The following is a 14,497-nucleotide window of genomic DNA, read 5'->3' on the forward strand; positions in this document are numbered from 1 at the left end:
AATATCTGAACACTTTCAGTGTATTTTTGTAGCTTAACAAAGATCGATCACTTTCTACTTCTTCTGTAGAATTGTATGTTTTATAATTTTGCAATCCAGCCTAACACATTACAGCTGTTCTGTATTTTCTAATCCCGCAAATTATCCAGCATTCCTACAGAGTCAGAAATAAATCAATTTGACTGTCACAGTTTTTATCTGTTAATCAGGACTGTTGATGAAAGAGCTTGGACTCCCATCCACTTAGCGGCAGCACACGGTCACTGTGACATCGTGAAAGTAAGCCAAACTTTTTTTATTTGAAATCCCTTCTCAAAAATTCACGTTAAAATTATCACTATTACATTATTTTAGAATATGAGTCATTCCATGCCAACTCACCCAGAAAAAAAAGAACTTTTGCCAGTTCATGTCATAGATTTTCTTTAAAACAATTTTAGCAAAAACTTCGTATTGATTTATTCAGCCATGAAAAATCCTAAAGCTGTACTGCTTGGCTGAATAAATCAAAATGAAGTGTTTGCTTGAATTTTTTTCAAGGAATTCTATGACATGAACTGGGAGGTCTAGGTGAGTTGGCATGGAATAACCCACATGTAATGTGATAATTTATGTCACATATAACGTTCTGTTATATTTTTTATCTATTAGCTAATGAAGAATAATCACACACTGAGTGAGTTTATGTTAATTAAACACAATATACAACAGGCTAGAATTGGTAAAACGAGCACTTTGTACTCTCAAAGTATATGCTTGAAGCCAACCAAATAACTTAACAATTAATTTATTGTTTTAGTATTTAGCAGAAAACGGTGCACACCTCGCTGCCTTGGATCCTAGTGGTTATACAGCCATTCATATAGCAGCTATGAACGGCCACGTGGGCTGTATTGAGGTCAGTAACAACATCAGACAAAAGTATTGTGTTACATGTAATTAACGTTAATGCCAAGCAACCAGATATATAGTTCCCAATTGAACCAGTTTTCTCATGTTTTTGTTGGTTTTCTAGATAAACTACGATCTTATATTAATCTATTTCTCTTTTATTTATAGTGCGAGCCATTTTAGAAAAATAATACTACTAAGATTACAACGGAAAGCTCATTCTCTATAAAAAATTACGTATATATTTGTTTGTGATAATCGACGCTCGTCAGTTTTGTTACACAAAGTACAAAACAAAAACGTTTCCAATATAAATTAGGACTGAACCATTACGTGACATGCCATAGAATATACAATTTAATAGTTAGTGGTGTTAAACAAAACTTAAAAAAAAACACTTTTACTTTAAAAGGATGGAGGTAGAGAGTTTGGTAGAAATACGGGTTGGTTTATTTCTATTATAAGATTTAAAAAATGGGTGGAGGTTGGAGGTTTTACATTATAAAACCTTTAGAAGGGTTTGATTCTAATTTTAGGTTATATCTAAATATTAAGGGTAACTGTCTTACGATAACTGGCTGAAGACAACGAAAGGCAGTAGGAGTTGAAACTTTTTTGGTTTGATTTAAAACATTTTAATTGCTGTGTTATTCGATAGATGGCAGTCATGCAATACAATTCGAGTACGATCTCATGTGTGTGATCTTGTTCGAATATTGCGCGTATGGAGTCGAGTTTGTCGTTCATATGTAATCTTTAGTAATATGAAACAGTTATTTTAAAAACAACCTACTACACTGTATTACACATCGATTAATTAGCTGATAACCTTAATAAATAATTTATCATCACCTCAAAGTGTTTTAAACTTTGTTGAAACTTTTCTTAGGTTCTCTTGGTCATGGGCTGCGAAGTAGACAACGTGACTTCAGAAGGATTTACACCTCTTCATCTTGCTGTCCTAAAGTACGTAGAATGTGTACACGTTTGGAGAGCCATGACACATATTAAAAAAGTAGGATGGGAGAGAGACATAACTAAGGAACATTCTAAGAAAACAATTATAATATTGCCATTACAGTGGCCACATTAAACTTACAGCCCTAAATTACTCTCGAGATAGTGGGTAGCAAAAAAAAAAGACCTTGTAGGCTAGTAGTTCCAGTTATGTCAACATACACTGGTGGCCAAAATCTTAAGGCCAATGAACATAAAGAAAAATATGCATTTTGCGTTGTTAGACTCAGCCACTTATTTGAGTAGAGCTTCAAAAGATGAAAATAAGAAAAGGGAAAATAAAAATAAAAAACATTTTAGCATTTAATAGGGAAAATGTGAACACTATGAGATTAGCCTAAATACTAGCTGGTCAAAAGTTTAAGACCATACTGAAACGAAGCGTTAATCGGTAAACATGTAACGAAAATTAGTCAGTTGTGTTCAAGCATTAGCGTTGTCAACATCGCCCATTAACATCTCGTGTGTTACATTGGATAAAAATATGGCAAAGACTAAAACGTTGACAGAGTTTGAACGTGACAGAATTGTCAAGCTGCAAAAGCAAGGTCTCTCTCAACGTGCCATCGCTGGTGAGATTGGGCGTAGTAAAACTGATGTTGCAAATTTCTTAAAAGACCATGAGGGATATGGAATGAGAATTTCAAGTGGTCGGCCCAAGAAAATTTCGCCACCGTTGAGCAGGATGATTCGATAGGTTGTTCGGCAAGACACCAGCCGATCTTCGAACCAGATTAAGGCCCTTACGGACGCAGAATGCAGCTCAAGAACAATAAGACGGCATCTACAAGAGAAAGGCTTTACAAACCGTAAACGTCTTCAAAGGCCACGCCTCCTTCCACACCACGAAACAGCTCAGTTAAAATTTGCTGAGAAGCACCAAACATGGGTTGTAGAAAAGTGGAAGAAGGTTTTGTTCTATGATGAGAAAAAATTTAACCTGGTTGGTTCAGATGGCTTCCAACGTTACTGGCACAATAAGGATATCCCATCGGAGAAATTTTCTACACGACACAGTGGAGGAGGTTCCATTATGATTTGGGGTGCTTTCTCCTTCCATGGAACAATGGAGCTTCAGGCTATACAGGGGCGTCAAATAGCAGCTGGCTACATTGGCATGTTGGAGAGAGTATCCTTATTGACTGAAAGCCCTCGCTTGTGTGGAAATGACTGGATCTTTCAGCAGGACAATGCTGTAATCCACAATACTGGCAGGGCAAAGGGCTTTTTCATGGCGAATAACACGATTCTTTTGGACCATCCAGCGTGTTCGCCCGAACTGAACCCCATTGAAAGTATTTGGAGATGGATGGCAAGGGAAGTCTACAGAAATGAACGTCAATTCCAAACAGTGCATGATTTTCGTGAAGCCATCTTGACCATTTGGAATAACATTCCAGTCAGCCTTCTGCAAAAGCTTATATCGACCATGCCAAAGCGAATGTTTGCAGTTATTCGCAATGGCGGTCGTGCAACTCACCACTGAGACCTCTTGTTAGACATTTCCTACCCTGTTTAGGACTTCTTTTTGGTATGGTCTTAAACTTTTGAAAATCTAGTATTTAGGCTAATTTCATAGTGTTCACATTTTCCCTATTAAATGCTAAAATGTTTTTATTTTTATTTTCCCTTTTCTTATTTTCATCTTTCGAAGCTCTACTCAGATAAGTGGTTGAGTCTAACAACACAAAATGCATATTTTTTTTCTTTATGTTCATTGGCCTTAAGATTTTGGCCAGCAGTGTTTGTACAATAAAATACGACCAGAATTTCTGTCTTCTTTTGTTATAATTTCTTGTTATAACCTATTTTCAATTAGGCGTTTCTAAAATGAGTATTGTTGTTAAACCGGAAGGAAGTTTAACATAATACGATGGAAGTGGCCTTAACGACCGAAACTCTCCAAAGTTTAATAAATAATTTCAGCCTAATACGAAGCGAGTTAGGCTACTGTATTTAATCAGTCTGTTTATATCAGTTTTCTATTACTGACAAACAGTTAGTGAGTTACTTTAATGCTGCCCCCAGTGGCTCAGCGGTATATCTGCGGACTTATAACGCTAAAAATCGGGTTTCGATATCCGTGGTGGGAAGAGCACAGATAGCCCATTGTGTAGCTATGTGCTTAATTCAAAACAACAACAACTTTAATGCTGTATATTTTGAGTTTTTCTTTCGACGAAGGAGTGCATATATAAAATTAGTAAATAAGTTGAATTTATATTAGAGGTAATTTTAGTTCATTTATGAAGTTATACCTATCCTATCCGTGAACGTTGGTTGCATTAACCCTGGAATTTGTAGTCAAAGAAAAAAAATGTTTTTCTTGTTTAGTTAACCGGACTTATCATTATGGATTTTACTCGATAATCCATAAGAACTCGACCTATAAATGAAAAATTAAAAATAGTGTTGTTTATAATTTTCAGAGTTTAACGTCTTTTACTAATAACTAAAAATTAGCCTGCTACAGAAGGACTACAGAATAACAGAATGAGTTATGCCTCTACGTCATTCAGGGGTTTCTTCTTTTCTTCACGTTTTAATTGAGGAGAAGAAAAGCTCACAATTAGTAATGTTTATATTTTAATCTGGTTTTCTATACGTTTTTTTTTGTAATTGATGATGCGTGTTCAGTTGTGTGCTACTTTGTGATAACTGAAAACCTTTTATATTTTTTGCATTTGTTTGTTTTTGTTTAGCGCTAACATCGAATGTTGTCAGGTCCTACTTTCATGGGGAGCCAACATCAACCGGAAGGATGGATTAGGGCGTACTGTTCACGATATGGCGGAAGAATACTCTTTAGATGAAGTTGCAGAACTGCTTAGCAATTACGAAAAGAAACTGGAGATCTATCAGAACATCTTGCATGAAGTTTCTGACAAAAAGTATGTGCCACTAATGGCATCACTGTCTCAGAATTATATGGTATTCAAGCTGAAATATAGTATTTCCATAAGTGCCATTGGAATTGTTTTTGGGGAGAGAAATATCTCAGTGTATTTATTTAATCTATGATTTTTTGTTATTTCACTTTTTTTTTTGTTTTGTATAACCTAAATGAGCATTATTGTTACACGGATATTGAGACCTTACCTCCGAGTGTCAGCGGTAAGGTTTCGGACTTACAGTGATAAAATTCTGGTCCCCAATCCCCACGGTAGACAGAATACAGGTAGCCCACTGTGTATCTTTATTTCAACCTGTGAAATAAATGAAAACGACCCAGGTCACCAAGGAGCGATCAAATAAGGTGATTTGAACGGTAGGAGTGTGTAATAATCTAAGACTCAGCAAAATTAGTTATGTGTCACATTATGTGTCTAATAATGTAACACTAGTTAATTATTGTTATGATACTACGCCCATATGCTATCAGAAATATGTTTTCTTAGAGTATATAGTATGAACAATTACAGTATATTTTTAACATTATTTGTACAAATGACTGAACTGTCCCATACCACTGAAGTCCGTGATGACAAGAAAACCCACTTGTAGAGAAAAATATATATGTAAAAACGGCTGGTATGGGTAGAGAAAACTCTGAAGGTTGTATTTATGAATTTATAAGCAGCAAAATATATTAATACAATATATTTACTCTGCAGGAAGGGGCAGTGTTATAAGCTATATTTTAATGTTGTAATTAATTGGTTAGCTTGAAGGCACATGATATTAAGATCAAGTAAATTTTTGGAAGAAGCTCGGAATATTCTAAGTTGATGTCACAAAGTTCTGTTAATTTTGCGAGAACAATTGTTTGTTTGTTTTGGAATTTCGCACAAAGCTACACGAGGGCTATCTGTGCTAGCCGTCCCTAATTTAGCAGTGTAAGACTAGAGGGAAGGCAGCTAGACATCACCACCCACCGCCAACTTTGGGCTACTCTTTAACCAACGAATAGTGAAATTGGCCGTCAAATTATAACACCCACACTGCTGAAAGGGCGAGCATATTTGGTGTGACGGGGATTCGAACCCGCAACCCTCAGATTACGAATCGAACTCCTTAACCAACCTAGCTATGCCGGGCCTTAAAGTTAACGCAACAAAAGTTAAGCGTCAATTAACCATGTGTTCTGAACAAACAAAAGTATAATTTAATGTGTGGAATGTTAATTATAATAATGCAGTATTCAGATTTTGTATTTCCAGAAAATGCGCATTTTAACGGACGTAAATGTACTTTAATAAATATTTGGTGCAACAACATATTAAAAACTTATAAAAACTTTTAAAATGTGTAACGTTAGGTTGTAGAATAACATTACAAGTTTATTTATTGGTAGTATTAAGTGCTATAAGGCTTAGCACTACTAAAATAAAACAATAATTGTTTACAAGTTACAATGTTAATTTATCTCTATCGAATTTAGGCCTTACATAATAAAGGCGTAATTCATCTTAGGCATAAGACAACTGGACTTATAGATTTCAGTGTTTGCGGTTATAATTCTTTTGTTTTGTTTTGAATTTGGCGCAAAGCTACACGAGGGTTATCTGCGCTAGTCGTCCCTAATTTAGCAGTGAAAGATTAGAAGGAAGGCAGCTAGTTATCACCACCCACCGCCAACTCGTGGGCTACTCTTTTTACCAACGAACAGTGGAATTGACCGTTACATTATAACGCTCCCACGGCTGAAAGAGTGAGCACGTTTGGTATCAAGGGGATTCGAACCCGCGGATTATGAGTCAAGTGCCTTAACCACCTGGCCATGCCGGGCCAATTCTTTTGTATTATGCTATAAAGTTTCTTCTTAAAGAAATTGTGTCACAATACAGATACTAATTTGGCCTCAAATGTTTTATGGGTCTTCGCTAGTACCAAATCATTTTAATTATATTTTATTAGTAACATTATTTTCAGTTTTTTAGTAGTTTATTTCTTAGTACTAGTATATAATATATGCGAATTTTGGCCAATAATAGCGTGAATAGTCAAAGGCCTAAATGCAGACTTACTGTGTAGACAAAAATTACCTTTTCTGGCATTGTACATAATGCAACTGAAGTATAGTTATGGTCATTGGGGAGAGAAAGCGTTTATTCGGAAACTATCTAGGCCTAAAGAATAACGAGTTGTTGCGTTAAAAATAAGGGGGAGGTTTAGAATACATAGCAAATAATTGAAGTTTGTCGTTAGTTTTCTTTAGTTTGTATAGTTTCACGTTATTTTTGTCTTTCGTTCAAGGACTGTGTGCACAAAGTGTTTGAATTTAGCAATTAAAAATATAACCCTAAGAAAATTCCCTTAAATTGTGCCTGAGTTTATGAACCACCAAAGTTTCTTAAATCATACCCATATCGAGTTGTTTCAAGTGGTTTGAGTTACAACCAGACTAGATTTCATAGTGGTTGATCATATTTCTACTTTATTTTTATCTGTTTGGTTTTGAATGTTATTCAATGCGACTAAACAACATTTTAAAATCTATTAAATATGTATTTCAACAATTTGAAATTATCTTCTTCAACTATTGAATGTATTTTTTTACAGTTGAGTCAAGGGTCTATGGTTCACGTTCGATTGTCGCTTATAACTTTCCACATTTTGGGGTTGCAGAAATGCCTTATAAGATACTGGTGAAGGAGAGGCGCAATCTTTGACACAATATAACCATGGAAAACATCCAGATGTTAAGCAGGGAAACAAATATAAACAAACGCAAAATCAAAGAAGCCATACTTATACAACAACACCTTTATACCTATACTAAATAATAACCTAACATATAACTGCAACGCCCCCTACAATCCCATATCCGTTTACACTCTCGTCCCTAAGACATGCGTCCTACAACAGTCGGTTGCAAACTCTTTGCTAACCTGAAGATGATCTGAGAAGGTCGAAACATTGTGCTCTGCTTTATCAGTAACAGTGTTAATACTCATAGCCGTTCTGAGGTACATTTTTACTTCAAGTAGGATTATCGTCATCACTAATGACACGGTATATTGCTTCTGATCATTAGATTTAGTTTCGTGCGAATATAAGCATCGCTATACCTTCAATAATATATTTCTAGACTCATATATGCTTTAAAACACTCAGAAAATTGCGCAGTAACCTCGTCTGTTTCCCCAAGGGTGGTTTAGCGGCAATTCTGAAGGCTTATAACACTAAAAAATCAGGTTTCAATACTTGCAGCGGGTAGAACACATAACTCATCGCGTAGTTTTGGGTTTAACATAAGGAAAGACCAAACAAATTTTTATAACTAATTTTTATTGTACATCACATGCAGTTGAAAGTTAATTAACCCAGTATTTGTTCTGAAACGATTGTTTTAACTCCCATAGGCCTAACTTTACCATATTATTAATCTGTAAACAGTCGATTGGTGTTGTGTTTTAAAATTGCTAAAAACGCAGGTCTCACTTGCATGGAACTTTGTAGGTTTATTTGAAAATTTAGAACAAAAGAATAACATAAACTTATCTTTATAACTCTGTTATGATTCAGATTTTTTATAATATAGTCACTTAACAAGCAGAGTTTGAAACTTCCATGTGCGATTGAGTTTTCAAAAATTTCCACATCTTATTCAAGAGACTATTTGACTTGCCGAAATGTAACTGAATAGAAAATACAATAGAATATATTTTTTTAAATGTTAGTTTGTTTATAGTTAAGTTCAAAACTACACAAAGAGCTATCTATGTTCTGCTCTCCACGGGTACCAAAAGTCTATTTCCACCGTCATAAGTCCGAAGACACACCGCTGTGCCACTGGGTGTGAAATTAAAAAGTAATATTTATCATTGTTTTTTACTTTTAAAATCAGCTAAACGTAGCGTTTGTTTTTCTTTTGTAGCAACAGTGAATATATTATTTCACCATTTTTATAAAAAAACATCTATTTTTTATTTATGCTATACTGGTATTTCTTTTTATTATCCCCCAATGGCATAGTGGTGTGTCTGCGGACTCAAACCGTTAGCAACCGAGTTTCGATACCGGTGGTGGACAGAGCACAGATAGCTCAGCGTGAAGCTTTGTGTTTAATTCGAAACAAACAAATTTCTTTTATTGCTCTTTAAATTACGAACCTATTAATTCAATTTCACTATTTAAAATAATAAAACTATATTTAATTTTATAGAATTTACCTGCGGCTTTGTTGTATTTTAAAATTATTTATCCATCTATTTTATATTATTTACTTGCAGGGATCCTCAGTCATCAGTTAATGCTCCAACTTAACTTGATTACTGTATTGAGAAACCTATAACGGATGATAAATTCGACAAATGAGGCAACATCTGATGGAGAAAATCGTTCGTCATGATAGTAATAACAATTGGGTGTGGACAGCAAACGGAAATAGGAATTTTGTTGGATACGTTTTTATTAAATTAAAATATAATATTCTGTTAGTCAGATGAAATATTGAGTAAAGATAAAACAACAAGAAAGTGAATGAAACTGGAACTTTTTAAAACGTCTTTCATTAGATTACAGAGTATTACATTAATAGAGATGAAATATATCGAGTTTGGGTCATACCACTTGCTTTACATACCATTACAGCCTTATGACACTAAGCTTTATTGAATTCAAACTAGTGTGTATTTAATCATTACGAACAATATAAAATAACAATGACTTATGCACAATTTTCATTTATTAATGATACATTTTGAAAATCAATTAATATTATTGTTTTGTATATTTCAAAACTCAGAGTCATAGTTAAGAATGTTTCCTATAAAAAAGATGTTTCTCACTAAAATGCACATTTTTGCCTTAACAGTGTACATAAATAAAACTTCCAATTAGTATTTGTTTGTTTGTTTTGGTTTTTATTAAATATAAAGTGAGTAGTATTTTATTATTGTGCCTTGTAATACTTGTTAAATACTTTAGTCATAAAATCCCTTCAACCCAGTAATCTTTATCATCTTACTAGACGTTTTTTACTTGCGACATTCAGATTAATCGAAATAATAAAAATGAAATATGTTAGGATACTCAAGTTTCAATAAATTAAGGCAACAAACATTAGAAAATTCCTGAAAACTAATAAGGTTTCTATTATTTTACGAGCATAAGATATTGATTAGTATAATGGAACGGGCTTTAATACTCTTGCATTGGAATCATTTACCCGACAAACGTACTCAGGTGTTCGAAAACATGGTGTTGAAGATTTAGTCATTTAACTGGTTCAAGCATTAATTAAATGTATGTTTTGTTTTTGAATTTCGTGCAAAGCTAGAGGGCGATCTGCGCTAACCGTCCCTAATTTAGCAGTTTAAGACAAGAAGGAAGGCAGCTAGTCATCACCACCCACCACCAACTCTTAAATTATTTTTTTTCCCAAAGAATAGTAGGATTGACTGTCACATTATTACACCCCCATAGCTGAAAGGGTGATCATGTTTGGTGTGACAGGAATTCGAACCTGTAACTCCCGGATTACGGGTCGAGCGCCCTAACCACCTGGCCATGTCGGGCCCTTATTAAATAAATCCTTGGTTTCAAGTTCAGCTTGGTCTCTATTTTTTTACTTTATTTAAACAATTATTAGTTGTTGTTATGTGTGAAAATCCCGTACGGCTTGCGTAACATTTTTAAGAAATCAATATTAATACAATAAGAAGCTTGCATAATATTGATACTAATCTGTGACATCTTGTTTTTTTTTATTTTGGAGTGATAATGAAACAACTATTTTACCACAGTTACAAAATCAAAAGTGAGTCTAATAGCTACGTTTCTGACGAGTTACATTAATTTTCTGCGCAAATAGTATCTATATGATTAAAAGAATAATGTGTGTCAGTTAGTCAGCCCCTGCGTGAGTGTATGCGTGATTGCTAACATGGAAATTCAGTGTTCCTATTGGCTAATTATACAGTGGTACTTTTATATTTTTACAAGTGCAAAACTACAATTGTTATAATATTAATTTTAAAGCCAATAACTTCAGTAGCAAAAAACAAACACGAAGAAACATATTAAGTTATTCCCTAACCTTTCCGTGGCTTGTAAATAACAATACCATTATTTCTCAATACCAATCCAACAGATACCTAAAAGTCGACAATCACTCCTAAAATTGAAATACGCCTTGTATGCCAAGCACGAGTTTACTCACTATATGATATACGTCAGTTAGCCTTAACAGTCACTGCCGGAACTTCATTCATTTTCAATATTCTACAGCTAATACGTTGCGCGAAGGGAAATTATTACAGGTTTCAGATGATATACAAATATGATTAAGACACATATACATACAAAAACCTGACTACAGTTGATACTTACACTTCTTGATATCATTATTTTAAAAAATTCACTATTTTATAACTATTATACGTTTACAATTATTTCAGTACATATGCCTCAAAATCGACAATTAGGCCTAACGAATTAGCGGCAGGAGACCTGAAACTTTGTTAATACTTTAGGGACGAATTTTTTAAAAAAAGTTGATACCATTATAACAAGAAAAAGAAAAAGAAGCGAAACAGCAACGAACAAGACAATTTATTTTTATACTTTTTGATATTATAATTTAAAACATTCACTATCTTATAACATTGCTTTATCGAGATAAAATAATAATAATGTTCCACGTCTGGAAAAAATCTTTGAGTTTTGGTTAATACTGTGCACCACACACTTCGTATGCAGGAGATAGATCTCACTTATGTTCGTTTTTGTAGGGTTTGTTTTTTTCTGAAAAATTTCATTATTTGAACAGTTTTAGTACATACATCGTTGACGAAATGTGAGTTTATTCCCTAGTCTTTATTAACATGTTATCAATGTTAATGTTATACAAAAGTTTTCACAAAAATTACCTTCCACTTCAACTTCCTAACGGAGGCCAAAATAATAACCTTTTCAGTTTAGCCAAACTTAGAACATTAACTCACTCAAACTGCAGATAAAAATATTATTAAGCTATCCATAACCGAAGTTCAGAAGCAAAAAGTCAATCACTTTTTACTTCAAGACAAGTGTTCAAAATTATAAAGCCAGCAATAAGACCTATTGATATTATTTAATATTGTTTCAAACTATCAAAATTTTGGAAAGACGAACCGTGTTTTCAGTAGTATATTTGAAGCTGATAAAGATAGTCTCCTGCATGTCATAGTAACAGAAGAAAATAAAATAATTACTTAATTACGTAAACGTTGGCCCGGCATGGCCAGGTGGGTTAAGGCATTCTACTCGCAATCCAAGGGTCGCGTGTTCGAATCCCCGTCACACCAAACATGCTCGCCTTTTCAGCCGTGGGAGCGTTATAATGTGACGATCAATCCCCCTATTCGTTAGTAAAGGAGTAGCCAAAGAGTTGGCGGTGGGTGGTGATGACTAGCTGGCTTCCCTCTAGTCTTACCCTGCTAAATTAGGGACGGCTAGCGCAAATAGCCCTCGTGTAGCTTTGTGTGAAATTCAAAACAAACGTAAACGTTATCTGAAGAATATCTGTTTTCAACAATTTTTGTGTGAGTTTCTAATATTATATGTTACATCCATCTTCATTTGTTTTCTATTTCTACCAATTAACGCGGCTATCATCAATAACCTGGGTGTAAAATTTTAATTTCGGTTGATTTTAGTGATTGTTGATGTTTTAATCCATATAATTTTATTATTTTAAATAGTTTTATAACCACTGTGTATATCTGACTGTTTTCTTTCAGTTTGAATTTGTGATACCATATCCTATTCGTACATATAGTTAATTTCCCTATGTTGTCCAGCCTAATACGCCCATATCCACATATCGTTGAATTTTTCGACATGATTCACTACATAAAGGGCCTGGTATGGCCAAGTGGCTAATGTGCTCGACTGGTGATCTGACGGTCGCGAGTTCGAATCCTCGTCATGCCAAACATTCTCGCCTTTTCAGTCGTGGGGGCATTATAATGTACGGTCAGTCCCGCAATTTGTTGGTAAAAGAATAGCCCAAGAGTTGGCGGTGGTTGGTGATGACTAGTTGCCTTCTCTCTAGTTTTACACTACAAAATTAGGGACGGCGATCGCATATAGCCCTTATGTAGCTTTGTGCGAAATTCAAAAACAAACAAACAAACTACATAAAGTCGAAAGATTTTCGTGGTTCTTGATGTTGTAGTTTGATATTTTCGTAATCCGTTAAAGTTTATAAATATTTCAAGACTTAATAAATGTGTGAAAACCAGACGTTATTAAAATTTTCGAGAGCCTTGTTACATATAGTTGATAAATCAGTCAATATGAATCAAACCTGTACATCTATTATTTCCCATTCAATTGGAACAAAAGCTTTTCGCCATAAATATTAAGGTTTTGTTTTCATGTTGTACAACGAAAGTTATGTTTCACCGCTATTTAATTGCTTCTTACATAAAGATGTGGAAACTTTAGATATCGCGATGAATTATGGATGGATTTGGCCAGAAAAAACAAAGGGGAGCTACGTTCACGTTCGATTTTTTTTTTTTTTTTCACAGTAAGCTAAATACAGCATGTAATGAGCTTAGATAAATTTTTATTTTACCATACCCAGTATATAGCGCAACAAAAGTATTCTGTCTGTTAACAACTGAATGAATTATATTTTATTTTCAATAGATTTTATTTCTTCAACAATATATTCCGCCATTTTGTAAATAAACATCCGAAAAAAAAGTCTGAGCAAATTCGACCATGCCTACAGTTCTTGGTGGTGTAAATCGAACTACTCGATGAAAACATTGATGATGGCGAAATATAACGAGTGGACTATTTGGGTTATGAACTATCCATTTCATTTCAAAAATACATGCATTCGTATGGTTTAACTCGAGAACCTGATGAATAAAAAAAATAAAAAATGATTGATTGTATCAAGGTTCTCAGGAAGAAGGTTGCTAACAGTTGTTAAAGTCATTTTAAAATGTCTAACAAGTTGATTAGCTTATGGTTCGTTATTTCATCCACTAAATCTGGAATTGATTTCAAATTCAGCCTGATACGTTTTTCACATTATCATTTAACCATAACTCATTATTTGGTTGTTTTCTTACTGAAATAATGGTGTTATATTAGCCAGCTAAATCCTAAAATTGGATTTGGTGGTAACATAGCTAGAGTACTCCAAGTAGGCCCTGCAATCGTAACTAGTGATAATAGATGTATTCCAAACATATTATTCTATTTCATATTTTTAGCAGTTGATGTTTCAAGTTGAAACTCTTGAGCTAATGTAGAAAGAGATGTAGCTAGTCTAATCGTTGCTTTTAATAATTCGTGTTTTAAAACATTTAATTATGTCATGGATATTTCTTCTGTCTTTATTTTCTTCATAAATTTTGTCAATTCATGACCTTTTAGGGCACTGTCTCTTTCTAGTTGTTCTTCTTTCCATTGTTTTATCATGTCTGGCAAGTTTTCTATCTTGTTTTGTGCGTTTATTGTCATCTTCAACAAAAGCTAAAGTTTAATTAAAGTTCTATTTTATTTTCGCAAAAATAATCACACTTTTGATACTAATGGTATAGTTTTGTTCTTTCATTGATGGGTTATTTATGATTACTTGGTGAAAATAATTCTAAGTCCAGTCCGTGTTATGATGACAAATTAATTTATTTCTTCTTTA

At 34.0% G+C, this 14,497-nt stretch overlaps 1 protein-coding gene across 5 annotated transcripts in view; it reads left to right on the forward strand.

Annotated features, from left to right (window-relative positions):
* LOC143240113 (uncharacterized) overlaps nt 1-14,497 on the forward strand; it is a 72,593-nt gene that overhangs the window by 35,326 nt on the left and 22,770 nt on the right. For 3 of the 5 annotated variants that reach the window (XM_076482008.1, XM_076482009.1, XM_076482010.1), the window contains 5 exons: nt 150-279; nt 800-898; nt 1,781-1,857; nt 4,611-4,799; nt 9,084-9,599. In XM_076482008.1, the coding sequence (XP_076338123.1) occupies nt 150-279; nt 800-898; nt 1,781-1,857; nt 4,611-4,799; nt 9,084-9,117 (529 nt within the window). In that variant the 3' untranslated portion in view covers nt 9,118-9,599. Of the gene's footprint in view, nt 1-149; nt 280-799; nt 899-1,780; nt 1,858-4,610; nt 4,800-9,083; nt 9,600-14,497 lie in introns of those variants that run through there. The other 2 variants (XM_076482012.1, XM_076482011.1) reach the window with 2 other exon arrangements.

This window comes from Tachypleus tridentatus, chromosome 13 (genome assembly GCF_004210375.1).
Source record: "Tachypleus tridentatus isolate NWPU-2018 chromosome 13, ASM421037v1, whole genome shotgun sequence".
Classification (NCBI taxonomy): Eukaryota; Metazoa; Arthropoda; class Merostomata; order Xiphosura; family Limulidae; genus Tachypleus; species Tachypleus tridentatus.